Source organism: Nyctereutes procyonoides, unplaced genomic scaffold (assembly GCF_905146905.1).
Source record: "Nyctereutes procyonoides isolate TBG_1078 unplaced genomic scaffold, NYPRO_anot_genome, whole genome shotgun sequence".
NCBI lineage: Eukaryota > Metazoa > Chordata > Mammalia > Carnivora > Canidae > Nyctereutes > Nyctereutes procyonoides.
In genome coordinates this window covers 12,159,176-12,186,338 of record NW_026575049.1, presented here as the reverse complement: position 1 = coordinate 12,186,338, position 27,163 = coordinate 12,159,176, and the positions used below count along the sequence as shown (strand labels likewise).

Below are 27,163 nucleotides of genomic sequence, written 5' to 3'. Positions count from 1 at the left end.
TTTACCATAACTACAATCATACAATAATAAAAAAGAACTTTTATTGATCACTTACTATGTGCCAGGCAATATACTCTAAATGCTTTAAAATTTATTGCTTTATGCAATCCTCAAGTATTTACTTGTGTAGTCCTCATTTTTAGATGAGAAATGGAGAAGCTGGATAACATGCCCAAGGTCATACATCTGATGTGCCCAAGGTTCCATATCTGATAAGTGACAGAAATGGGATATGAATCCAGGCAATCTGCTGGAGTTCCCCTTTTTAACCACTATAGTACAATGACTCTCACACATATAACTAATACTTTAAAGTGTGTATTCCCCCCAAATTGTAAGCTTCATGATGGGAATAGGAGTTAGGGGCAAAAAGAGAAGGGTGCTCATTTTGCAATGAACATAGTAACAGAGGATGTTAGAATCAAGTATCTGTGCATGTCAAAAAGATCTCGTTAGCTGAAAAATGACTAGAAGAGGTATGTAAAATAAAAGCCACTCACTACCAAACTGACTGTACCCATTTTAGAGAAAGTTCCATTAATTTTAGAATAAAATTATGTTTACAAGAACATGATTACACCAATTAAAAAGTAATTAAAAAGTAAAAGTTTCCAGATTCCAAATGAACTAATATTTTAAGTACTTTCTAAATACAGTGAAAATAATACAATCCTTCAGGGAATCAGGATTATAAAATCTCTAAATTTCATTATAAACTACTGAAATAGACACTGCAGCACTGAATGTGTAGCATACATCTATTAAATCACTTCAAATAAGAACAAATCCCTAATGGCAACTTCCTGTGGGTTCTCTAATGTAGTCAGAAATTTTACTGTTAACATGCTGATATATGTGTCTCATTAAAAAAATCAACTATTTCACATTAAAGTATGAAGACTTTTCAATAGCCATTAATTTTTTTTTCATTTCTAACAACAGAATTTGCTTGAACTTTGTAATATAAAGGGAAAATTTGCCAAATATAAGTCATTCAATGCCTTGGAGGAGAGAGGAACAGACTGTTCCTTTCTTACAGTTTCCCTAAGGGAGTTTTTATTAATCCACTCTGATTGCTGAATACAGAATTTGACTTCTTCCTTTTGTTTCCCTCCCAATTTCCCATTAACTATCAGTAAACACTTCACAAACATATACACACAAAATTATCTGTTGTCTACAAGGTAAGCAGAAACTGGTAAAAAAAAAAAATCAATTACCATTAATATTTACCAACTTTATCAAGATGTAGTGAATCAACATTTGAAACCAATCATGAAAAGCCATAATATCTGAAGATAATCTGGTATTTTTATTATCTATTACAGAGAAGAATGACAGACCAAACCTCACTGAGATACTGCCCAAATTTTGTGAAACTAGAACATTCCTAAATCAAATATTATACATGACAACCTAGAAAATAGCGAGAACCCAGGGAATTCTTGTTTTAGGAGTATTTTTCAGTAACAGGATTCTGAGCTACCAATTCTGTTTCACAACTATTATAAATAATCCTTATTTTATTTTATTCCTGAAAAACACTAAAAAAAGAAATGGGCTTAAGTCAAGGACAAAAGGATACATACACTGGAAAAAAATTAAAATCTAGCTTCTCAAAAAACAAAGAACTCAACATCTGAGTATCTTTAAAAAAAAAAAAGATCTTTCTCTACTCATGTAAGAAACATACCACTCATGAAGTCCTACTCGTTCCAGAATAATGAATAATTTATGAATCTGCTTAGGATAGATCTAAGAAAAAGTGAAAGTTTAAGTAAATTTTAAAGGTAGAATTTCTAAACTCATCAACTTGAGCCAACAGCATAGAAATACATAAAAACAATTCACTTGAGTTTCAGCAAATGTAGAATGCCCAATAAATGAACAGTAAAAGCCTTAATGAATAGTGAAAAGACAGTTTACAGGTAGATGCACAGGAAACATATGACTCTGGCTATAGAAAGATGATTCAGCAAAAAACTAGGGGGCTATGTGAACATATCCACAGTCATCATTTTGGACAGCAGGTAAATATTCTGGCACAGAGTCCTTTCCTGGGGTTACAGGGATATTTTGTAAAAGGTCTTATCCAAACAAAACAAAACAAAACAAAACCCAGGTGGCAAGTATCCAAGAAAAAAACAGAGGGCAAGCAAAGAGTGAGAAAAGAACACATTACTCTTCCTAATCCAAAAACCATCTACTAAATTCTGGTGTCTGAAGCTGCTTTACTCAGATCATATTCCCCAAAACCATGTACACCATGTCTTAAAATACACCCCCAAAATTTACAAATTCTCTAAAGTGTGTTATTGAGAGTCTATAAATGCCCCTATCAGTTTGACAAGTGAAAGGACATACAACAGCAGAAAATCTTTACATTTAAGATACAAAACAAATCCTGTAAGAGTAAGGGAAACTTCTTAATGAGAATAACTATCTTAAACCAATCTTAAAAACCTTAAGAGAGAGGATCAGTCTAATAAAGAAGGGAGGAAGGGAAATCCAAAAGAAACTGGATGTATGATCTGCTTTGCCAAGGTACTATGCATTTCTACAAGGCTCCTAGTAAATTTAAAACAAAAACAACAAAACAAAACACACAACTCTAGAATTTAAGGGGAGAAAAGGAGGATAAATTGCTGAGGATTCCAGACTTTGAGGACCTAAAGTGCCAGTCAGCGTCTCAGTCCCTTTAAGCATGACATACTTTCTCTGAAGAAAGTTTAGCAATCATAGGCCATATTAAGTCTACTTTTCCTGGATATAATTTTGAATGTCTTGTTACGTGCAAAACAATGTAGAAATCACTTAATTAAGAATTATACAGGATCAATCTGGGAGAAAGAAAGAAACAATATTTGAAGGCTTTCTGAAAAGCAAGAGCCTAAAAGAATAGTATTAGTAGTAAGCAAAGTAGTGCAGACCTAGGGTTACATTGCTACGAAATTATTTCCAATAAGTATACATTAAGGGAAAAAATATGTGATGTTAGATCATGATTTTCAGTACAATACAAAGAGAAAATGCCTGGAGTGTTAGAATTTCACACACACACACACACACACACACACACACACACACACACACTGGTGACCTTATTCATTCAAGAAATCTTTGCTGAACTTTTGTAGCAGACATTATGCCTTCATTGCTCCTACACTCATTTTTGTTAATCTCAAACCCTACGATGGTAGAAATGTTCCACTTTTCCGGTCGAGACTTCAGAGAAAAAGATACTTGAAGTTTCTATTCCTGCAGATATTAAAAATGCAGCTACTTGCCTAAAATCTCAAGAAAGAAACAGCATGTATAAAAAGCTAGTGGAAGAGAACTAAAACTTGCCTCATTCTGAGACCAACTTACACGTAGCAAAATTTTAAGTCTATGAATTTACACCTCCCCACTTTTTTCTTAACTTCCTTTCTGAAAACAAATTTTCTGGTCCTGCCATACACTGTGGAATATACGAAGTTTCTTAAAAAAAAAAAAAAAAAAAAAAGAAAAGAAAAATCTAATAACCTTCCTTTGTATTATCACATTAATGGTTTATTCAGTTTAAGTTTTTCTCTGTTTCACATCTAACAAAAAAGTAATTTCTTAAGACACTAGACTCTTTTATTTAACAATTTCTGGTAATTTTATGAGAAAAATAATTTACAAAAGCATTTTATTTTTAAACTAATAAAATGACTCACTGGTAAATGGCCCAACACCCACCCTCAAAATACTGATGACAGTACCATTTTTCCCCCAGACTTTCCCACCACATACTTACCTGTGCAACTTCTTTCAACATTTGCTACTCTGGGGATTGGAAAGCTCAGAGCTGGAGGCTGAAGTGAAGAAGGAAAGGTTGGAGGGTGAGCCATGACACCAGCCCCACACTAGGAGCTCCCCTGAGATACTACAGCAGGGTTGACACCATAGCTCTGAAGTTCAAACTCCAGCAAACGATAAGAAAGGAGTCCAACCAGAACATGATAAACGATGGGATTCTTCTGCTCTTTGAAAAATAAGGAAATCATGCTATAAAGATCTGAATGTCCAGTTTCAACATTATGACTCCCTGTTCACATCTTCATTATTCCCAACCCCAGAATCATCTCTCAGACTGACTGAAAGTATGAATCAAAAAAAGGACAGCGGGCAAAAGCTTTCTATAAACTTGCACACTTTTTTCAGAAAATGAAAGGACAGGGCTTACCTGGCAATCATGAAATCATCTAAGATAGTATGTTAAAATACTTTGCCTATCCACTCCTTGTATACCTTGTCTTGTTCTCCTAAGCATTCAACATTAAATCTTAGACTCTCATGTATATTAACACCATCAACCAGCAGAATGACAGAGACTACATGGATGTACTTAAATTCCTAAAAATGGACCAATGAACTTTTTGAAAACCAGGGATAACTTCTGGTGTAAGTATATTCCTTGGGAGGAAATGATTGAGAACATTCCATCCTAAAACAGAATACACATTCTTTTCAAGTGCACATGGAACATTCTCCAGAATAGATCACACATATTAGGCCACAAAACAAGTCTAATTAAAGGAAAAAAAAAAAAAGGAATTTTAAAAAAAGTGTTCCACTCTGATAAAAACAAATAAGGACCCTTCAATTAAAATAACTTGAAACAAACTAAATGATAAAGAGAAAAATGAAAAGATTTTTAAAGAAATCAATCTAAATATAGAACTTAAATGTGATTTATTTACTTTTATAAAAATGTGAATTTTTGTTTTATAATACTAAGTGAATTATTGATTCAGAGAAAGCTAGATTCCATTATGAATACTAAGGCTAATAAAAATAGATGTTTAAATTATTCAAAGATAACATCTATTCAATAACAAATATTACTGAAAGTGGCAAATATTTTGAAATTGTATTCTAAATATAGAAGAGTATCAGAAAAATTGTTACATGAAGTAGTTAAAAATGAAAAGCATTCCATCACCAAGGGAACACAGGATCTTTAAAATACTTCTAAACACCTCGCCATATAAATTAATGCAATAAACATTCAGTAGGCATCTACTATGTGCTAGATATCACATTTCAACTCTTACTTTATCCATTTGATGCTCAGAAATAAAGGAACATTACAAATCAAAGGGAATAGACGTGAAAACACATTTACAACAGCTTCCAAAGTATTATTTAAGTTACTTTTACTTCTAAATCTCCTACCATTTCCACTTCTCTTATCGTGTTCCTGCCACAGTACCCCCTGCCGCCCACTCCAATCTCCAAGGCCTTTGCATTTCTATTCTCCAGGAAGGCTTTTCCCCTACATATAGATCTATATGGTTTCTTACCCCACTCAATTAAAGGTACTGAGTCATCTTAGTGAGGACTTCCTTATCTATTGAAAATTACACTACTTTTTCCCCCAACCCCTTAGGCACTCTCTATCTCCTTTCTTATTTTAATATTTTTTCTCCACATTATCAACATGTAATTTATATTGTATTTTATTACTTTAATGCCTCCCTATGCTCTAAAATGTCAGAAATTTTTGTCCCGTGAGGACAGAAGTTTTTGTCTTTTTGTTTGCTTGTCTCCTTAGGATCTGGAACACTGCCCTACAGAGTAGGGCATGAATGTGCCCTCATCTTACTCCATGCATGCCATTACATGAGTGTTATTTGACACAAACTGATCAATGCATTGCTTACAGCACAGGGCAAAAATTTCATGACACACAATTATTTTTAAAGCTAATGGAATTATGTTGAAAATTAATGTTCTTTACATATCTGAAACATATATGAATAAAACTGTTGTATGCCTTTTCCCACTGAAATTGACAACCACTTCCAAAATACCTAATAGACTGCCAGAAACCTTCAGGGGTTCAAGTGCCATACTATGAGAAGCACCAGAAAAGAACTGGGAGATTAAAAAATTTCCATTTCCTTAATTTGTTTCTCAAGTTAGATTTCCTTTTTTAAAAAGTTGTTTTGAGAGTATTTCAGATTTATGGTTCAATATTATGAGACATGACTCCTTTGTATCAGAAAATCCCACTAGAAGAATTATACTACTTAGAGCCACTGGGTTGCACTGTAATCCATGGGAATATGCACTCTTTGGAGTTAGCCAAACAGTGCACTGCCTGAACAGTCTCATAAAGTGGGCCTGCTACAAATTAAGCACTAATAATTAAATACTCTTCAAAGTACTGTGTGTGTGTATATATGTGTGTATACATGTTACACAGGCACATTTATATGTATGTATCCATATAAAATGGATATGTATGTATCCATATAAAAACTCAATCATAGCAAAACCTGTATAAGATGATTACTTTTACCTCAAATTGAGCACAGAAGGGTGGAATCTACAGACTCTAGACAGATCAAGGATGTTTCCCTATCACAGCTATCATGGAGAACATCGACTCCTTGTGACTCCAGTAAGATCAAAGGTTTGTTCTCCAGAAAAAAATGAAGTACATAGGCTCTAAATCTTGGTACTTAGCCAAAGTGCAGGTGAAGGGTGCAGCATGGACCTGAAACCTGAAAGATGAAGACTTACATTTGTAACTGTAAAATCAATCCTCCTCTTTCTTCCCTTAACTTGCTTACAGAATGCTATGAATGAAAATGTAAGAACCACCTCTGTCATGCCTTTGAAACTATGTATCTTCTATGGAAAATTGAAACTGCTCAAGAGAAATGAATGTCACCCACAATCAAATGAGGTACCTCCTCAACAAAAAGACTAATTTAACTACATAGTAATAAGCTCTGTCCACAAACACTGTCCCCATGTTTTACAAATTTGTTATTTGTAAATAATTTTAGATTTACAGATTACTTGCAAAAATAGTATCAAGTTCCCATATGCCCCACTTCCCCCTAGTGGCAACATCTTAAAAGACCATAGTACAAGTACCAAAACTATAAACAACTTCATACAGATTTCACCAGTTTTTCCACTAATAGCTTTTTTCTGTTCCAGGATCCACATTACATTTAGTTTTATGTTTCTTCAATCTTCTCCAACCTTGGACTTTACCAGTTTTTCCTTGCCTTTCACAAACAACACTGATGTCATTAGGAATACTAGTAAAATTATTACCTCAGTTGAGAAAAATGGCTACTGTTTTTACGGGTCTATTAGATTCTAGGAGATCTTGAGGAAGGGAATTCAAGGGAAATCATGCAACTGTTTAGGTTAAAGAGAATCATGAGCTATGATGACTACATATATGAACTGTAAAATATTTACTGACCCATACTCTTTTATGTGTCTTTCCAAAATGACCTTAAGTGCTGAGAACAGGTCTAACGATATATTTGTGTATTACACACAACATAGTGTCTTACACAATAGAAAATATTCAAGCCTTAACTGAATATGGACACAGAAGCCTTTTCTCTTTATCAGAAATGGTTTCTCATCTCTCTTCTCAACCAAAACATAATTTTTAAAAAATGAAATCTTATGATTTGTACTTCTAACCAAGATGTATTAGTAAGAACAACCTGCCCTCCTGCCTAACCCGAAACTTTAAAAAAGGACAAAATACATTAAGAAATGGTTTTCAGACATAGGGCATAAGGCAGTTCAAGACAATAACCCCTAAAGAGAAGAAAAGAATTGATGTGAGCCCTACAACTGCCCTTGCTAATACACTAGAGGAGTTCCTGGGCTGCACTGCAGGGGGAGGGAGTCCTGGTGGAACTTAAAAATCTTCATGAATTGAGGAAGTATAGCTCAGAGTCTAGGTAGGCCAAGGGAGCTACAGTAAAAAGTCTAGAGCACCAGACAGAAGACAGCTGCAAAGAAAAAGAGTTATAGATATCTGAACAAGGTTCCTCTTGAGTCTTCAGCTAAGTACTGACCAACATATGCACAAAGCAAACTGCCAGACGCTGGAAAAAGAGACAATGGAAACTCCAGGACTTACATGGGGCTGTTTCCACAAGTCAGAGTACTAAAATATAATTCACATGGCACTGTGTAGAGTACTCAGAAGAATACAGTCTCAGTAGTTTGGAAAAATTAGCCCTAGGCTAAAGGCTACTAGTGTTCCTTGGAAAACAAAAATAAAAACAAAAAACCCCTTAAGATTAAAAGAAAAAAAGGGCTCAAGCAGCTTCTAAGTAACTAAATTTTGTCCCCAAGGAAGCTCAAGAATATTAACCAAAAAACCAACTATACAGGCCTGAAAAGGTAAAATTTCCCAGGACTGGCATCCAAACAAAAATTACTAGGCATTCAAACAAGCAGTAAAATAAAATACCTAAGTAATGGGGAAGAAATCAATAGAAAAAAATCGAAAAGGATACATAGGATAGAATAAATAGGCAATAACACTGAAACAGTTATTATTATAACTACATTTTGTATGTAAAAGTTAGAATAACTGCCATGGTAAAGGAAAAAAAAATTACTGAACTTGAAAACAGCAATAAAAATTATCCAAAATAAAACACAGAGGAAAGAAAAGAATTTAAAACATCAGTAAGCTGTGGGACAATTTGAAGTGAATCCCCAAAGTATAACAGAGATAGAATAAATATTTAAAGAAATAGTGAATAAAAAATTCCCCAAATTTGGTAAAAACTCTATAAACATAAATTCAAGAGGTTCAATAAATCTCAAACACAAGAGTCATGAAGAAAATTATACCAAGATACATCATAATCAAGATGTATAACATCAGGGGTACTTGGGTGGCTCAGCCAATTAAGAGTCTGCCTTCAGCTCAGGTCATGATCTCAGGGTCCTAGAATGGAGAAGGGAGTCTGCTTCTCCCACTTCCTCTGCCCCTCCCCACCATTCCTGCTCTCACTCTCAAATAAAATCTTAAAAAAAGAAAAAAAGTGTAAAACAGGTGATTAAAAAAAATCTTAATGGTAGCCAGAGAGAAGAAGATACATTATGTAAAGAGGATTAAAGAATAACAGATTTTTTGTCAGAAATAATCTAAGTTGGAAGACAGTAAAGCAAAATCTTTAAAATACTAAAAACAAAGCAAAAAACCCTGTCAATCTTGAATTCCACACCCAGCAAAAACAACAAAACTTTCAAAAATGAAGATGAAATAAAGACTTTTTCAGACATATAAAATGTAAAAGAATTCATCACCATCAGAAATGCAATGGAAAAATGTTTTTTATTTAAGGTATATCCTGATGGGTCTTAATCTTGTAGACCCACATTCTTTGAAACACTTCATGGAATAAATATGTGTTTTGTTTTAAGTCCACAACTATTTGTTAGATCTGTAGGAAAGAACTACTGGATAGATATACTATACAAGATCTAACAGTCATTTTTTTTTTAATCTTAGGAACTGGTATATCCTAAGATCTGTATGTACTTTTCTAGGGTGTGTTAGGAGTGAATACAGTTTGAACTGACACATATACAAGGTGTCTGAAATTGACAACCAAGCATATCCATCTACTCTGACCCTAAAAGTGGCCCTAAAATAAACTGCTTAATGAAACTGGGCCCAAAGATTACAGTTGGAAATTTGTAGGTCATCAGTACGTCCATATTTAAGTAGAGATCAAAGAAGCCCAACTAAAAGAACTGTGGACTAATGGGCATGACAACTGGGACTTAAGTAAAAGTTGTTAAAAGAGCTACACTGGAGCTTACGACTCAAGCTTTGGTGGAACCAAGATGGATAGTCTGTGGAAGGAACCACAACATGTGAAATTCCTTAAATGAAAATTTAATGACTTTAAATAATTTTGCCTAGATGACACATAATTAAAAAAATTTAAAAAGTCTTCAAGTAGAAGAAAAATGACACTATAAAAAAGGGAAAGAAGGAAAAGGGAAGTGAAGGAGGCAGGCAAAAAAGGGAAGGAAGAAAAACAGGTATAAGGAGAGAAGAGAAATAAGGGACAGAAAGAAATAAAGAATGTGAAGGGGAAAAACTATCAAACTTTTTCAACTATGGATGACGATAAAAAATAGAAATAATACTACCCCCCTCTAATTACAATGAACAATGAGACTATGTAACAGAAGCAAGGAAATGCTTACCTAAGGAGTGAAATTTCAGCTGAAACCTACAAAATGATTAAGATGTGTTTCTAGTACTAAAGTATACTATAAACAAAAAAACAAAATGTTCCACTCAAAACCAACTAAAAAATGCCCCATGAAATATTGATTCAGCCAAACAATAAATACTGAGCATATGCCAGGCATTATTCTCAAATGCAGGTACACAGGTATCACTGAAAACTAACACAGAGATTACATTTTCATTTTTAAATGAATTGTTGAGCCTGGGAGGTTGGGAAGGAGGGAGAAAGGGAAATTCAGCACCCCAAAACAAAGTAAAAGCTGGAGTGTAGAGAAGCCACAAGTTTATATCCCCAAAGGGAAATTTGCTCCAGGTAGAAAAGGTGTTTAAAGACCTTCCCATAAATCAGCACCTTAAAAGGGTGCATCCTAATTATAATACCCCTTAGTAAAGAAGGCACTTGAATGTCATGATTTTGACGTTAGGCAGAAAGGGGTATAGGAAAGCTCTCCTTAGAATCTACAGCCATAAAACAGCCTGAACTCCCAATACTTAAACATGGACTGCAACCTAAGCTAACATTTTATTTTTAATTGGTCCTGGATTGGTAGTCCCTTAGACATCAGCAGAAGCAAACACAAATCAAATTCCCTTGGGAAAAATGTCCTTCCACCTAGTCTTCAACAAATTCCCAGAGTTCTAAGAAACATGAAACAATAACTTAACACACACACCCACCACAAGGAAACAAAGTACCATAAGGAGAACCAGCAAAAACAAAAGACATTAAAATGATCTGTACTAACTTCCAATTGCTCGATTTACCACACATTAAATATAGGAATGTATAATCAAATAGAAGAGGATATGATAGAACACAGATCTAAAGAAAGGAATGAATAATGATAATATGTGAATAATAATTGGTAAATATGTGGGTAAAGAAGATAACAGACACAAGATTAACAAAGAGGATCTAGGGATCCCTGGGTGGCGCAGCGGTTTGGCGCCTGCCTTTGGCCCAGGGCGCGATCCTGGAGACCCGGGATCGAATCCCACATCGGGCTTCGGGTGCATGGAGCCTGCTTCTCCCTCTGCCTGTGTCTCTGCCTCTCTCTCTCTCTCTGTGACTATCATAAATAAATAAAAATTTAAAAAATTTAAAAAAAAAAAAACAAAAAACAAAGAGGATCTAGTGAAGAGAAACACAGGCAATACACCCATCAATTGGTCAATATGCATTTTGTTCAAGTTCGTAAACAAGTAAGTGATATCGTTCTAACCACACTCTAGCTACAGTGGAATTATGTGAGAAATCAGTTAACAGAAAGATAACTCGAAAAATCTCATAGGTTTGAAAAATTAAAACAAATTTAAGATTAACAGACATTAAAATAAATCCTAAGAAGTAAAAAATAATAAAGATTAATGAATATAAAATGAGTATAAAAAATAAAAATAACAGCTAAAAATTCCTAGTAAAACTACAAATCTCCAGCAAGACTGACAAATAAGGAGAAAAGAGTTATGCTCACAACCTTAAAAATGAAAAAAGGTGCTATGTTCCAGAGGGGAAAAAAATTTCTTTATCCTGATAAAGTGTATCTATCAAAAATACTGCATCAGGGCAGCCCCGGTGGCGCAGCGGTTTAGCACCGCCTGCAGCCCAGGGCGTGATCTGGAGACCCTGGATGGAGTCCCACATCAGGCTCCCTGCATGGAGCCTGCTTCTCCCTCTGCCTGTGTCTCTGCCTCTCTCTCTCTCTGCATGTCTATGAATAAATAAATAAAACCTTTAAAAAAAAATACTGCATCAAATATCATATTTATGGGTGACAACTTAAGCTTTTAGGACAAGTGACAAGAGAAAGATTTCTATTATTAACACTTCTAGGCAACAATGTATGAGAAGTATTAATTCAGAAAAGAAACTCAAGCTGTAAAAATTATGAAAATATCAAAACTGTAATTTCCAGATGTTTATTTATATGAAAATCCCCAAAGAACCTACAGATAAATTATAATAAAGAGTTTAGTAACATTGAGACAATAATCAATTAAAAAAGTTAACAGTATGTCAACACAATAACACCTATAAAGTATAATTTTAAAAATACCATTTATCAAAAAAGCAACAAAACTGTGTACATAAGTCTAATCAAAGATTTGTGGGTTCAGTATTAAAAATACAACAAAACAAAAACAAAAAAATACAACAAAACTTTACTGAAAGAAAATACAGACGACCTGAATAAGAATTCAGGAGAGGAAGAATATCATAAACATATCAATTCTTCCCCAAGTAAAAATGAAGTCAATGAAATCCCGCTTATAAATTCAATGTTATATATATATAATAAATTCATCATTGAACAACAAAACAAAGTCAAGACACTCAGGAAGACCAAGATGAAAAGAAAGACAGACATCAAGATTTAGCACAAAGGTACAGTAATTAAAATTCAGTACTAGTGCAGGTGTAGGCAAACACATCAAAGTAACAGAATAGGGATTTAAAAAACAGGCCCATGAATATAAAATAACTTGATTTAAAGTAGAGTAGTCCTGTTAATTAGTTGAGGAAGGCAGAAAAATATCACTACTACATGATGCTAATTATCTATATGCCAAGGAAAGGGAATTGGACTCCTTACAGTATAAACAAAAATCAATTTCAGATAGATTGAATGTAAATATTAAAGTCAAAAAAATCTTTAAAAAGATAATAAGAGAATATCTTCATTTACTTGATTTCAATAGAGAAATATTTCACAAACCTCCATAAATTCTTTAAAAAAATTAAAACTTTGGCACCAAACATCAGATCAATATGAACACTGTTGAGAGGACTCAAAACAAGTAAAAACACTCCTAAAAATACTCCTGAAAGATCTTTTGTGAATTTAATTTTCCTAAATTTTAAAAATATGGCTTGGTTCAAAAAACTGTTCTAACTTCATAAAGCTCCCTCTTCTGTTATCTTCATGTGATGTTTAAAAATACAATGACTTGTTTTCTAAGATTTTCTGGTTTTTGTTTTCTGAGACCTTATTTTATTTATTCATGAGAGACACAGAGAGAAACAGAGACATAGGCAGAGGAAGAAGCAGGCTCCCTGTGGGGAGCCCGATGTGGGACTGGATCCCAGGACCCTGGGATCACGACCCAAGCTGAAGGCAGATGCTCAAACCACTGAGCCACCCAAGCATCCATCCTCTATCATTTTTATTGGAGGTTCTCTTTCCTCATCTATGTTGTTGTCTCTATCCTGTTCGATTGTGATTCCATTCCAGAAACTTCTCAGCAGGGTCCTGGAAGGGAGCACTGGTAGGCCAGTCTTGAGAGTTCACAGAGCAAGGCTGCTGAAGTTACTGTAGAACACAAGTCCTCTACATGGATCTAATATATAATATAGTAGGCAAAATCTCTCCCACTTTCAAATTGGACAATCACACTTAATCATTTTCAAGCTGGTTGTTCACTACTTTTGAGATACCTCTATTCTGGCCAGACACCTCAATACTTCTTTCTACTTTCTTATGCACTAAAAGTGATATATGTAGGTTCTTTTGGTTAGTTCTCATTTGTTTATATTTGGGGGTTCGTGGTGATATCTCACAACCAAGTTCTGTTACAAATGTTTTCATGGGTTTGGTTTTACTATCTAGTATATACTAGACAATAAGTAAATAGTAGTAAATTATATTTACTACCTATTTTGATGTGGAAATTCAGAAAGATTTAAAAAACTAAGCGCGGGCAGCTCAAGCGGTTTAGTGCCGCCTTCAGCCCAGGGTGTGATCTTGGAGACCCGGGATTGAGTCCCACACCACATCCAGCTCCTTTCATGGAGCGTGCTTCTCCCTCTGCCTATATCTCTGCCTCCCTCTCCGTTTCTCATGAATAAATAAAATCTTAAAAAAAAATTTAAAAAATATAAATAAAATAAAATAAAATAAAATAAAATAAAATAAAATAAAATAAAATAAAATAAAATAAATAAAATAAAATAAAAAACTAAGCTGCCATCATAGATGCAATCATTCCGGAATCTAAGAAAGGCCTAAGAGTTCATTTTTAAAAAAAATTTTGCCAACTTCTATATTTTTTCTGATTCACAGAAATATCTGCACTAATGTTTTAACTTTCTGTTTAATGATTCTGTATTATGATTAAAGCAAACTACTTAAATGAAAATGAAAATACTTTTCTGAAAGGGAACATAGTACTTCATGTGTAAAACCTAAGGCCTACATTCTCAAAAGAAGTACCACAGTAAATACAGGAATGTTGTCAGGTATTTTAAATCTTGGGGAAACCTAGCAGTATCTGTCAGATTCCATTCTAACTACTATAAATGGCTTAGAACTAGTAACTGAACAGAGCTGTTGGTTCCCTCTTTTGGACTAGGGACACTGTGAAAAAGTTACCAAGACACCAGGGGTGCCATAAACCATGTCTCTTGGTGAGACTTGCTTTGTAGAAAGAAATCACGTCATCTGATGATTTCAGAAGATGAAGAAAAGAAGTACCAGAAAATATAATGCAATTAAAGAAAGGCTAACATTATTACTGTTCTGTAATAATGAGCCAACCGATGAGTACCTTGGGAATTCATTTAACTTTATGTTCTTGGTTGGCCAGAGAAGAAAAAAAAAAAAAAGAGAGAGAGAGAGAGAAGCCAAACATAACAAATAAATGTCAAAATCTATTAAGAAAATATTTAGGTCATGGAGTCTAAAGGACTTCTAATGTTGATAATGTGATCATGACATAAGCAGAAGCATCACATTCAAAAATGTAAGAGCAACCTCTTTGTGTAACTGTAAGTGAACTTAACAGTCATTCATTTTGAGGTTTTTTTCTATCCCCTTGCTTCATCTCTGGCTATAGACAATAGGTTACAGCCTTTTGTTTACAAGCGTTTCAAGAGAGAAAAAAGAATAAGCTGTGAGCCAGTTTATTGGTTTCAGACATGTTTTTCAACTAATTCCTTCCTCAGCTACCTCTTTACCTTAACCCAACAACAAACAGCAACAATGATGACACCTGACAACTCTTCAATAGCTAAGTACCCATTTTTTTTAATTTCTTGTTTATTATACTAAGTGTTCTTTATATTATGTATCTTTAACATACATTAACCTATTACAAATTCTACAATGCTTTAATGTTGGTGCTGTTTTCAAACATACTAGAAGGTAACCAATAATTAATAGTTATAAGCTACTATGTTACACTATGAGTCTTAGATAACATGTTGTGAGATGTATTGACAACAGAAAGACATACATTTTCAATAAAATGTAACTTCGAATAAGAAATATAGGCATTTCATTCCTTATCTACATTTTTATTGAAGTACAAAAGATAAAAAATGTAATTTGTAAATAGTACTGTATAACTGCCTTGCAAACCGAATAGGAACCTATCTACTGATGCGTCTGTATGTGTTAAAAATAACTAGGCAACTTGTTTTTTAAATGCTTTATATTATGCAGAAATACTTGGGTGAATTATCAGATAAGTATTGAGTTTTTAGCACTATCTGGGAAATTGTTCTGGGGGGCTAGAAGTTTTCCCCCCCTCTTTGAAATAATGAAATATACAGTACCACTTTCCCCAAAATTACCACCTAACACATAAAGAAAGATGTGCCTGTATGTATTGAAACACACACACATATAACAAAAGTATAAAAATAAAAAGCAAATACAAAATTCAAACTAGTGATTACTTGTGGGAAGGAGGCAGGGGACGGGTGGCACACGCAAACTTCCCCATTAAGTACAATATGCAAGCTGCAGAAAAATGCATATTTGTTAAAAACGAAGACAACAAATTACATTTTCACCTACATAGTCATTAGAAAAGATCTGAAAAGATACAAACACTAAACAATTAAGGTAAACTTTCACATTCTGTTTTACATTTCTTATTTTTCAGAGTTTTTGCAATGCACCTCTATAACTTCCGAGATTTAAAAAAATTAATAAAAAGGAAATAAAGTATTTAACGACAGGGGGAGGGAGGAAATGGCAATACAATCACTGCCTTCCTTATGTGGCGTGTTGTATTTCACAAAGTTAATGTAGCATTTTAGATTGTAAGGTATTTATTTCTTCAGGAACATATGGACTGGGATGCAGTAGATCCAATTTATAGATAACACTGAACTTAAACAACATGATAAATGACCTCATGTAATAAAAGTCCCATTTGAAGTAACACGTAAAAATCTTGGAAATATCAGTAGTATGTTACTCAGCACACACTACAATTTCTTCCTTTCACTTATTTCCTTGTTTTATTGAATTTTACTGAAAAAACATGCATTAAACACCTATTATTTAACCAAAACCATGGTAGGTATTGGTAGTACCAAAACAAAAAAACATGGCCCCAATTTTCAAGAAGCTTGTAACATACAGTAGCACTGTCCAACACAATTTTCTGCAATGACAGAAAAGTTCTACATCTGCACTGATATGGTAGCCATTAATAGAATGTAGCTGTTAGGCATGTGAAATGTGGTTAATGCAACTGAGATACTAAATTTTTCAATTTTAATTCAAATGAATTTAAATTTAAGTAGCCACAATGACTAGTGCATACAATATTAATACAGGTCTACAGGAGGACAAGGACAAATAAACAGATAACTACCATGTATTATGGTCAACACTAAACTAGAAGTATTAAGGCTATGAGAGCAAGGAAAAGGAGCACTGAGCTCATCAGAGAATGGCTTCTAGGAGTACTGATACCTAATTCACATAAACAAAGTGAGGCATTACATGAAGAGGGACTACAACAAATAAAGGCTTTAAAGTGTAAAAGTATATAGTAAGAAATTAAATAAGTTTTATATACCTAATTGGAAAAAAAAATTCATACTAGGGAGTCAGAGGAGAGACACTGGAAGGATAAAAGGATGTTGGGGTCAGAATGTGGAAATACAACATAATGTCAGGAGCTTGGTTTTATTATAAAAGATGGGGAAAGCCACTGATGAGTTAAATTAGTAATTAACCCATGGTTAGATTTGCACATACTTACAGCTGAAGTAAATTAGTGTAAATTAAAGGAAGAAAATACTAGCAAAAAAATACTAGTTATATTTCCCGGGAAAAAGCCTGACAATCCTTCCAAAAGAGAATGAGCAATGAATCATTTAAATAATTAAATTCTTACCTGACCTAATACAGCGGTCTAAACAAATAAACTCCTCTATTCAAACTCCAAAAACTTAACTGGGCTTAAATTTATAGAAAGAAATGAAATAAAGTAAATACCAGCATAAAAATGAATACTTCAACCAACACCCATTTAAAAGTCACTAGTGGAGATCCCTGGGTGGCTCAGCGGTTTAGCGCCTGCCTTTGGCCCAGGGCGCGATCCTGGAGTCCCGGGATCGAGTCCTGTGTCGGGGTCCCAGCATGGAGCCTGCTTCTCCCTCTGCCTGTGTCTCTGCCTCTCTCTCTATGTCTATCATGAATAAATAAAAAATAAAAAATAAAATAAAGTAATATGACGATAAAAAAATAAAAGTCACTAGTGTTTAGCACAAAGGTGAGGGAATGCATATTCTTAAACTAAGTTCCTATGGCTTTAATCAGGTCTTTTAGGAAATGAGAATTAAACTAGCCTATTACTATATCAGGATGCTTATATATCACTATAAGACATCAAGTGCCCTTCAAAAACAAAAACCCTCAAAAAATAAAATGAATGCAGGACACCTGGGTATCTCAGTGTTTGAGCGTCTACCTTCAGCTTGGGTTGTGATCCCAGGGTCCTGGGATCCAGTCCCGCCATCAACCTCCCCACTGGGAGCCTGCTTCTCCCTCGGCCTGTGTCTCTGCCTCTCTCTCTGTGCCTCTCATGAATAAATAAATAAAATCTTCAAAAATAAATAAAATAAGATAAAGTAAAATAGAGTGCAAACATCGGTAGAAAGAATCCTACTTCACCCATGAAAAACAAAATTCCTCAAAATGGAATTTTTAAAAACCCAAATCCTGTCATCTCAGCATACACAAACTTTTAGTGCTACCCATAAAAATAAAAGTAATGTAATATTCCTTTGAATTTACCATATGCTTTTAGTATATGTATCAACATCAGATGGGAAATTTTATTTTTATACATGTACTTTTTGGGAAAAGCTTCAAAAATAAATTAATTTTACAATGGAAATTTAAACAAATGTTTCCAAGAATAATTTCAACATGCACTAAGTGTCACTAAGTAAAAACAAAAGAGAAAAAGGGAAAAATATTTTCAGCCAGAAAAATGCTAACCCAGATTTTTTTCAGGTAAGTAAAGAGCCCAGATTGTTTGTAAATAATGTAACAACAGAGTCTTTTTAGAATAGAATGAGTAGGAATTAGGGAATCTCTTCATGTGTATATATAATTTCATTTTATTACTTTCTCTTTTCTTTTTCATTTTATTCCTTTCTTAAATTTTGGAATTCTGTATTAAGATGATTCTATGAAGTAAATTAACTATACCGTGTAATCATAAAAAAGTCCTATACTTAAACACTACAAACTTGACTATGAGCACCAAAAAAGCCACATAGCCTAGAATCTCAATATTCTTAAAATAATTTAGCAGAACCTATCAAAAGATACAACAGGCCACGTAGTATGACCAATTAAAATCCTATGAGTCAAGGTAATTGGAAGTGGTTGTGAGGCAGGAGGAGCTACAGCAAGTAAGAAAATTAGCAAAGGCCATGCTGGTCTAGTCTCTGAGAACTCTGAATAGAAAAGGTAGAGAGAACTGATTTTGCAAAGCCACAGCTGTGGCTTATTAAAATCATAACACTGGCAAGAAACTTTAGACATCAAGTGAAAGGAAGGATAATTTGACACTATTTTTATTAGGCACAGTGCCCGAACCAGAACTAAATCTTCTAATCAAAGGCTCTCTTTGCTATTAACACCATCAAGATCCATTCACAACTTTTTCCACTACTTATTTTTCCAATTTGAGGGAAGATAAGATTAACTGGGCTAAAATAAATAATTAGCAGATAAATGGTTAGTGTCAAAGACTGCCTTCAACAGTCTAGAGGGAAGGAAACTGGTAGGTGAAAGGGTCTGAGGCAAGTTGAATATGTATCAGTGCAGAAAACCTAAAGCTTATTCCTACTTGAGCTTTGAACCATTCTGTATTCTGAGCCACTGCATAATTTGGTAATAAGTTATTACACCAAATAAAAAAGGGAGATTTTCTTAGAAAAAATTGAATTTAAAAAATGTTTTTTAAATCACTATTTCATATCACTATCTTTAAAATTCACCTTCTTTTAAAACCTAAGATAGAAAGGAATATTATACTTCAATCATCCTTTCAGCATCATTACATACTACATAGGGAATGGATATTATTAACCAACTAATTGGCAAAACAAGAAATCTAGCATTATAAGGATAGCAAGCTAATGAAAAATTCAATAGAATTTGGGTCTCTGAGCACCCTGAGATTTGCATTTCTATTTCCTTTATATTTTAATCAGTTTTATCTACACTTCTGTGTTGCTCTATTACCCTGAATATAGTCTAAGAGTTCAGGTTTAGTCTTCTAAGAATAATACATGTAAAAGTAATCAGCACTTTGTTTTATGGACTACTAGCTTGGAACCATTGTGTATCAGGTAATCTAAGTTTTGAAATAGACATAAAGCACTAAAAGTTATGTTTTGACATTAGAAGAATATACATTTATCACAAGCATGATTTATTTTGAAAAATGTTCCCAACTATGTCAACTGTCAAAGCCAACACACATATTTTAAACTATAAGCCAAATTTTTCAGACTTAAGTGTATCCAATCTGCTGGTGTCAGTTAAATATAACACATTAAACAGTTCAATGCAAGCTATATGAACAATAGAGAAAAAGGAAAAAAAAAACTGATCTTACCTGGTAGTTTCTTTTCTCAGATAATGTATGTCCATCAGTCCTCACCATAGAGTCGTGTCCTTTCCTCACAGTACTGGAGGCAATCAAATAGAACTGTCACTCAAGGGTCGTGTCACAGGAAGGACCGCCCACCAGTTCTCCCTCTAGAGTGGAATTATCCAAAAGCCGTCAAAATTACTAACATGTAAATATATGAACAGTAACAAAAATATCCAATATGATACACAGAAAACAAACAAAAAGTCCTTTTTTATTATCATAACTGATCCTTTTCTTAACCACCTAGGGAAAGTTTGAGTGGCAGATGCTTTATCTGAGAAATTGTTAAATATAAAAAAGTCTTCCCTCCCACTTCTCTCTCCAATTAAAACTGTCTGCCAGACCTCACACACAAGGAAGACACAATGAATAAAAAACCTGACAAAAAAGTTCAGCCCTCAACTCACATATTTTTTCTTTTCAATATTCTATTAATCCTAGAAATATCCAATTAATTTAGATCCAGTCATGTAATTTCAAATCATTTTCCTCCAAATGCTCGTTTATACAGCTGTTATTCATTCAGTTTATTCCTATGCCATAAGACTGGAATACATCATATATTGTCAGGATGATTAACAGATGTGAACTTAATTCAATTTTCTACTAAAATTTGCTCCAAGGAAGAGTAGCAACACATGCCAACCTTCTGGATGCCTCTGTCCTTCAATCTGACAATTTTACACATGCTCTAATAGATTTTTTTTTTTAACATTAAAGCAGAAAAATTATGGAGCTCATTTCTTAACCTGAACACATAAGTAAATCCAAAATGATGAGGCACTGTGTATCTCAGGTACGAAAAGCAAAGCAAAGCAAAACAAAACACTGAAGCAGAGTAATAGTCCCTAGAGATGCTAATTCAAAAATATAAATTGAAAATGAAAGAAAAAATTCAAAAGTGCTATCTATAAAGAATTTGTAAATATAATCTTTTCAAGACCAATGTCTTCCATCCAAGTTTTACCCTAAGAAAGTAATAAGTATACCAATTAAGTTAATATAATAATAGCTGCTAACCACTAAAAATCATAGAGCAATCATTTAACATCATAGGAAATTTACTTTGGGAGAGGATAATAAAAACCTCTAATTTAAATTCATAATAAGTATGAATCAGTTTTTTTTAAATATATATTTTTTAAATTTTTTTTTATTTATTTATGATAGTTACACAGAGAGAGAGAGAGGCAGAGACACAGGCAGAGGGAGAAGCAGGCTCCATGCACCGGGAGCCCGACGTGGGATTCGATCCCGGGTCTCCAGGATCGCGCCCTGGGCCAAAGGCAGGCGCTAAACCACTGCGCCACCCAGGGATCCCTGAATCAGTTTTTTTATTAAAACAACCAAAACACGCGCGCGCGCGCACGCACACACACACACAGATTACCTCTAAAAAGCAATCTAATAAGGATAGAAAACATTTTCAATGAAAATAAATCATTGAAAATATTACATTTAAGTTTTAAAAAGAATCCACATAATGAAAATCTGTATTTCATCTCTGGTTTTATGTTTTATCACAAATACAAAGTTAGTGAGTGCTATACTTTTACTTAATTTTGACCACCTTATGTTTATGTTGTATGTTTGGCTGAAATACTTTAAGATACCTTGGCTCCAGGCCAAAATGTTAATTGTTCATTACCAATTTATATATACCACTGATATTATGTCTCTCTCAAAAATAAAAGAGAAAGGATTTTTAAACCATAAGTATATTTACTGCCATAAATGTAAGCTTTACCATCTGTCAAGGAAACAGGTTATCCATAAAACAAATTATCAAGTGAACTGATGTCCAAGAATAGGTAAGTGACACACATTCAACTCCAAATGAAATTTTCATGATTGTTACAAAATGATAGTGAAACTAAATTATGCATCCCCTAAAAAAAACAATAATCTCACTTTAATGTTAGTGTTTTATAAAATTAGTAATTTAAAACAGCACTTGCCTTAACCATTAATCTACTCACGACAACTCTGAATTTAGTGGATAATAATGTAAAACTTCAGTTTTTTCTTACACGGTAAAAATGTTCCCTTATTAAATTAGTTATGTTTAAACTGAAGTGCATACATTACCTTCACATTATGCCAGTTTCATCAAAAGATGTTAGAAATCTAAAATCAGGCAAGGCAATTTTCAATGTAATTTAATGTATCTAAGCACAATCTAACGGTATAGATTATAAAAAACAATTAGGACTTTACATGCTAAAAAAATAGCTTAATAAAAATAGAGGTTATTATTTAATCTTTAAACTTACCAGCTAAAAGAAAAAGTTTAACTTTGGAATACTATGAATTTTAGTACAATGGGAAAACTTGTTCTTGTTTCTTTTGTTTCTCCTTCTCAGGATAACTTCTAGTATTTCATGTCTCAGGTTTCAGTCAACAGTCACTATATGCTCTAAGCAATATATGAATCAATATTCTATACTGACAAATAACTCAGACATCATCTCCTTTTGGTAAACAAAGGGAAAAAGGAATGAAGGCATTCAATTTTCTTCTAGGTAATCACAAAGAGCTAACATCTGTCACCATTATCTTGTATTTAATAAACATATTCAGTAATAGATTGCGTTGATACTCATCGGGAATTAATGCACAACAAATCAAAGAGGATATAGGTATATATGTAAGAGTATGTGAAAAAAGGAACAAATATGGGAAAATATGCCCACTACCTGCCTACATTCATTTAAGTTTTACACATTGGTTTTCCTACAAAGTCCTAAATATTCAAAAGTCAGAAAAGACAAATAAATACAAAACTACAGTGAAATTTTCTATAAGGCAGGATGCCTTCCAAGATGGAAAAACAGACTGTATTTATCCTCCTGCCTTAAACAGCTAGAAAATTAGATAAAACATATAAAGCAATGACTTTCAGACAATGGACACATTTCAGGACACATATCATCAAGAAAAACACCAAATGAAGTAATAAGCCCCACTGTCTGTGGAAGCACGACGCCAAAACACAGGGAGGGGAAAGGCAGTACCAATCAAAGCCTAATGGTTTCGGGGAGTTAAAGGAAAAGAATCCAGAGTTAGGGGAGATAACAAGACAGCTAGAATTTGCAGGGTGAATGAAGAGAAGGAAGCTGTGAGAAAGAGCTTCAAAGATCTGAAGACAGATTGCCTTCAAGGTTTTAGCTGAGTAATTATCTGTATATGTATGTGAAAAAAAACTACTGAATTAAAAAAAAAAAAACTACTAAACCTAAAAAGCCTCTACAAGAACTCACATTGCAGTCAACAGGAGTAGGACAGTTTTAACACAAGGAGTACTGAATAGAATTTAGAAGCTAATAAATGCATGAGCAATAAAACCAAATAAGCTTTAGACTAAGGATGTTCTGGACTAGCACTAACAAAGTTAAAACCAGCCTCAAAAGATGAAACTACTTCCAACTGCCTTAACTGTAACCCAGAACAAACTCCAACAATATTTAAAATAATACAACACACTCCCAGCATTAAATAATATAAAATTTAATGTCTGGCATCCAACCAAAAATTACCAGTCATGCATAGAAGCAGGAAATATATCCCCAAACTATGTGAAATATAAGTGATGAGAACGGCAGTGATAACAAGTGATACAATTAGTAGAGAAAGAGATTAAACCAGACACTGTAAATACATCCCATACTTCAAGAAGATAAAGAAAACTATGAATACAATAAGAGAAATACAAGGGCATGGAAAACACAGAAGTTGGCAATGCAAAGGAATTTATGGTGACAGAAAACGTTTACATCTTGCTTGTGGTGGTTATAGGACTCTCTCTTCACATTTTCTAAAATACGACCAGAATGAAAAAGACACAACCAAAAAAAGTGTGAGCTTGCAAAACTGGTGAAATCTAAGGTAGACTTGTAGCCTAATTATACTGTGTGTTAATTTCTGGTTTCAATAATGCACTATAGTTATGACACCACTGGAAGACAGGTGATGGTCGTATGGGATTTCTCTGTACTATTTTTGCACCTTCTTATATGTTAATAATTATTTGAAAGTTAAAAAGATTTTTTAAGAGGCTCAAACTGATCCTCTAGAAATAAAAATTCAGTATCTGTAATTAAACATGCACTGGGTAAGATTAACGGCAGTCTTTTCTAAACTTTAAAGTTTAATGAATTGGGACACCTGGGTGGCTCATCTGCCTTCGGCTCAGGGTGCGATTCTGGGGTCCTGGGATTGAGTCCCACATTGGGCTGCCTGCATGGAGCCTGCTTCTCCCTCTGCCTGTGTTGTGTGTCTGCCTCTCTCTCTCTCTCTCTCTCTCTCTCTCTCTCTCTCTCGGTCTCTCATGAATAAATAGAATCTTAAAAAAATAAAGTTTAATGAATTGAAACCACAGCTAGCAATCAAAAAAAAAAATCTAAACACAGTGAGAAAAAAAAGGAACTGTGGGACAATGAAATGTTAGACAATATCAAGTTAGACAGTGAACTATTGGGCAATATCAAGCAGCCCAACATTAATGTTAAGTAGTGTCCCAGAAAGAGTGAAAGAGAGGAAAGGATAGAAAACAAAGGCCGCATTTTTCCTACATCTGATGAAAGCTATACTCATAGATTCAAGAAATTCAACAACCTCCAAAAAGAACAACAAACCCCTCACGTTTTAAAAGTCAAGTTGCTGAGAAACAGTGGAAGAGAAATCGTAAAGCAGAGGGAAAGTACATACACAGAGAGAGAAAAAAAAAGAAACACAAAGGAGTAACATGAGACTTCTCATTAGCACCAATGCAAAGCAGGGAAGAGTGGGTCAACATTTTTAACTACAGAAAGAAAAAAAAATCTATCAACTAAGAATTCTAAATCCAGCTAAAATACCCTTCAAAAATGAAGACAAATACAGTCACTTTGGAAGAGTTTGGCAGTTTCTTATAAAGTTAAACATAGACTTACCAAGCAACCCAGCAACTGTGACCCTGGGTATTTACCAAAGTGGACTAAAAACTTATTTTTATGTGAAAATCTGTTCATGAATGTTCTTACCAATGAAGACATCCTTTCAAAAGATGAATGGACAAAATGGTATATCTGTACAATAAAATTCCACTCAACAATAAAAAAGAACAAGCTATTAATTTAATTCATGTAACACAAATCTAAATGTATTTGCTAAAGGAAATAATACAAACCAAAAAGACTGTATTACATGTTTCCATTCATATGACATTCTGGAAAGGCAAAACTACAAGGACAGAAAATAGATCAGTGGTTTGTAGCGGATAAGAAAGGGGTGGGAGAAGTGAATGACTACAAAGGGGGACACACAGGGAAACTTTTAAAGAGATGGAACTATTCCATATAGCACTGAAGTAGTAGATACATGATGCTACGCATGTGTTAAAATTCACAGAACTTCACAGCATAAAAAGTGAACTTGAATGTATGCAAATTTTAAAAATAAACTGGGAGGTTAGAAATGCAGACCTGAAAAAAAGACTAATAGTATTATAAATGTATGCTATGGCCACACTAAAGAGGGTATGGGAAATGTGCTGACCTAAGGAACTCTGGAAAATGGTGCTTTGACTGCTAACTGTAAGAGAGAAAAAGAACATTCTACATAAATAATGTATTCTATTGGTAAAGTGATTCATCACAGAGCTATGGGTTAATAATTCTGAAACTGCTATGCATGAATACTGCAGATAAACATGAAGTAAAATAGACGGGTTGGTGGGAACCACGTTTCTCACTATTAGAATAAACTATGCAGTACTAGAGTCAGAAACATCTCTATCCTATGTTTGTTCTCAATTATAAAATATATTTTAAATACAGTAATTGTTCAGATTCTTACAGAATAGATCATTTCACCGGTATGTTATAGGTCATACGAAAATAAATTAAAAGTTGATAAAAAGCCAGGTGATTAACAGGTATGTCAAATTTTTAAAACATAAACTTGATAAAACGGTATTTAAAAGATTTTTTAACAATGTAAAACCTAATTTTTAAAAGGCTCCAAATTTTACTGAAAATTTGCAACTAAGTTGAATAAGTTTATCTCTAATCTTTTTAGCAGACTGGTAACAGAATTAAATGTCAGGAATGCACAGTAATCTCTGTAACACATCTGTATCACTAATGTCTACTCATATGCAAAAACTCTCAAACTCAAGACACTTTTAGAATAAATTATTAGATACACCAGTATAAATGCTAAAGGATAAACATTTTACATCTCCCTTTTCTGTGCTAGAAACCCTTAAAATAGTCATGCAATCTCTTAAAATCTGACAAGAAGCAACTAACGGGGAAAATAAAAACCAAATCTTAGTATGAGAAAAAAAACAAGTAGGCTATTCATCCTAAATCAGAGCCTAATAAAAATAAAGCATGTAATATCCAGAATAAATGATAGCTAAACCGCAATTTTTCTCTCAAAAAAATTTCTCAAAACAAGAAATCACTGATCATGAGTAAAATCCCTAGAATATATTTTATCAGAGAGTGAAAAGTTATCAGCTTTATTCTCTGTGTTCTATTAAACTCAGGATATGAAATCATCCTATACTGTTCTTAAATGGAACAAGAGCCAGAAAATCTGAATTCTAGTATTAGCTTAATCAATTTCTCTCTCTGGCCTCAAGTACCTAAGGAGTTCAGGAATTACACCTAAAACAACTCAACTTTTCAACTATCATGTGAATTTGGTCAGGTTAAGATGGTTAAACCAGTTGGACAGGCTTAGTTTGTCTGTTTGTTTATTTAAGGAGACATTATATTCCAGGTTGGCTATTAATTAAAACAGACTGCCAGATGGGACCAATTTCACTGGAGTTCAATAAAAGCTGGAGTAAGTACATTTAGCCATTACCCTGAAAACCTTAGGGTTTTTCAAATTAAAGAACTATGTCAAGAAACTTCTTGTAAATAGGTAATTGTACATATAAAATGTTATGAACTTATTTTCTAACTAATTTTTGGTTCAATTACATGGATGTTTTTTAATGTTCTGAGTTGATGACTTGTGGTACATAAAAGAAACAGGGGCAGATAAAACAGAAATAAGTAAAAAAAGAATTTCAGTTTCAGATCAAACTGAGCCTAGGAAAATTGCCACATTACCTAAAAATAGTTTTTCTGAATGTTTTAGTAATACAGGTTTCATGGGTCTATAATTATCATGTAAAAT

The 27,163-nt window shown here is 33.7% G+C and overlaps 1 protein-coding gene and 1 non-coding gene across 5 annotated transcripts in view; one reads left to right on the top strand and one right to left on the bottom strand.

The window, feature by feature from the left end:
- The window catches only part of CNOT2 (CCR4-NOT transcription complex subunit 2), a 116,040-nt gene that overhangs the window by 51,906 nt on the left and 36,971 nt on the right, over positions 1 to 27,163 (bottom strand). For 2 of the 4 annotated variants that reach the window (XM_055327953.1, XM_055327956.1), the window contains exon 2: positions 19,952 to 20,024. In XM_055327953.1, coding sequence (XP_055183928.1) covers positions 19,952 to 20,024 — 73 coding nt within the window. Of the gene's footprint in view, positions 1 to 3,781; positions 3,957 to 19,951; positions 20,095 to 27,163 lie in introns of those variants that run through there. The other 2 variants (XM_055327954.1, XM_055327955.1) reach the window with 2 other exon arrangements.
- On the top strand, positions 9,149 to 9,280 carry LOC129512237 (small nucleolar RNA SNORA18). Its single transcript, XR_008664980.1, has one exon. It is a non-coding gene; the product is annotated as a small nucleolar RNA SNORA18 (small nucleolar RNA).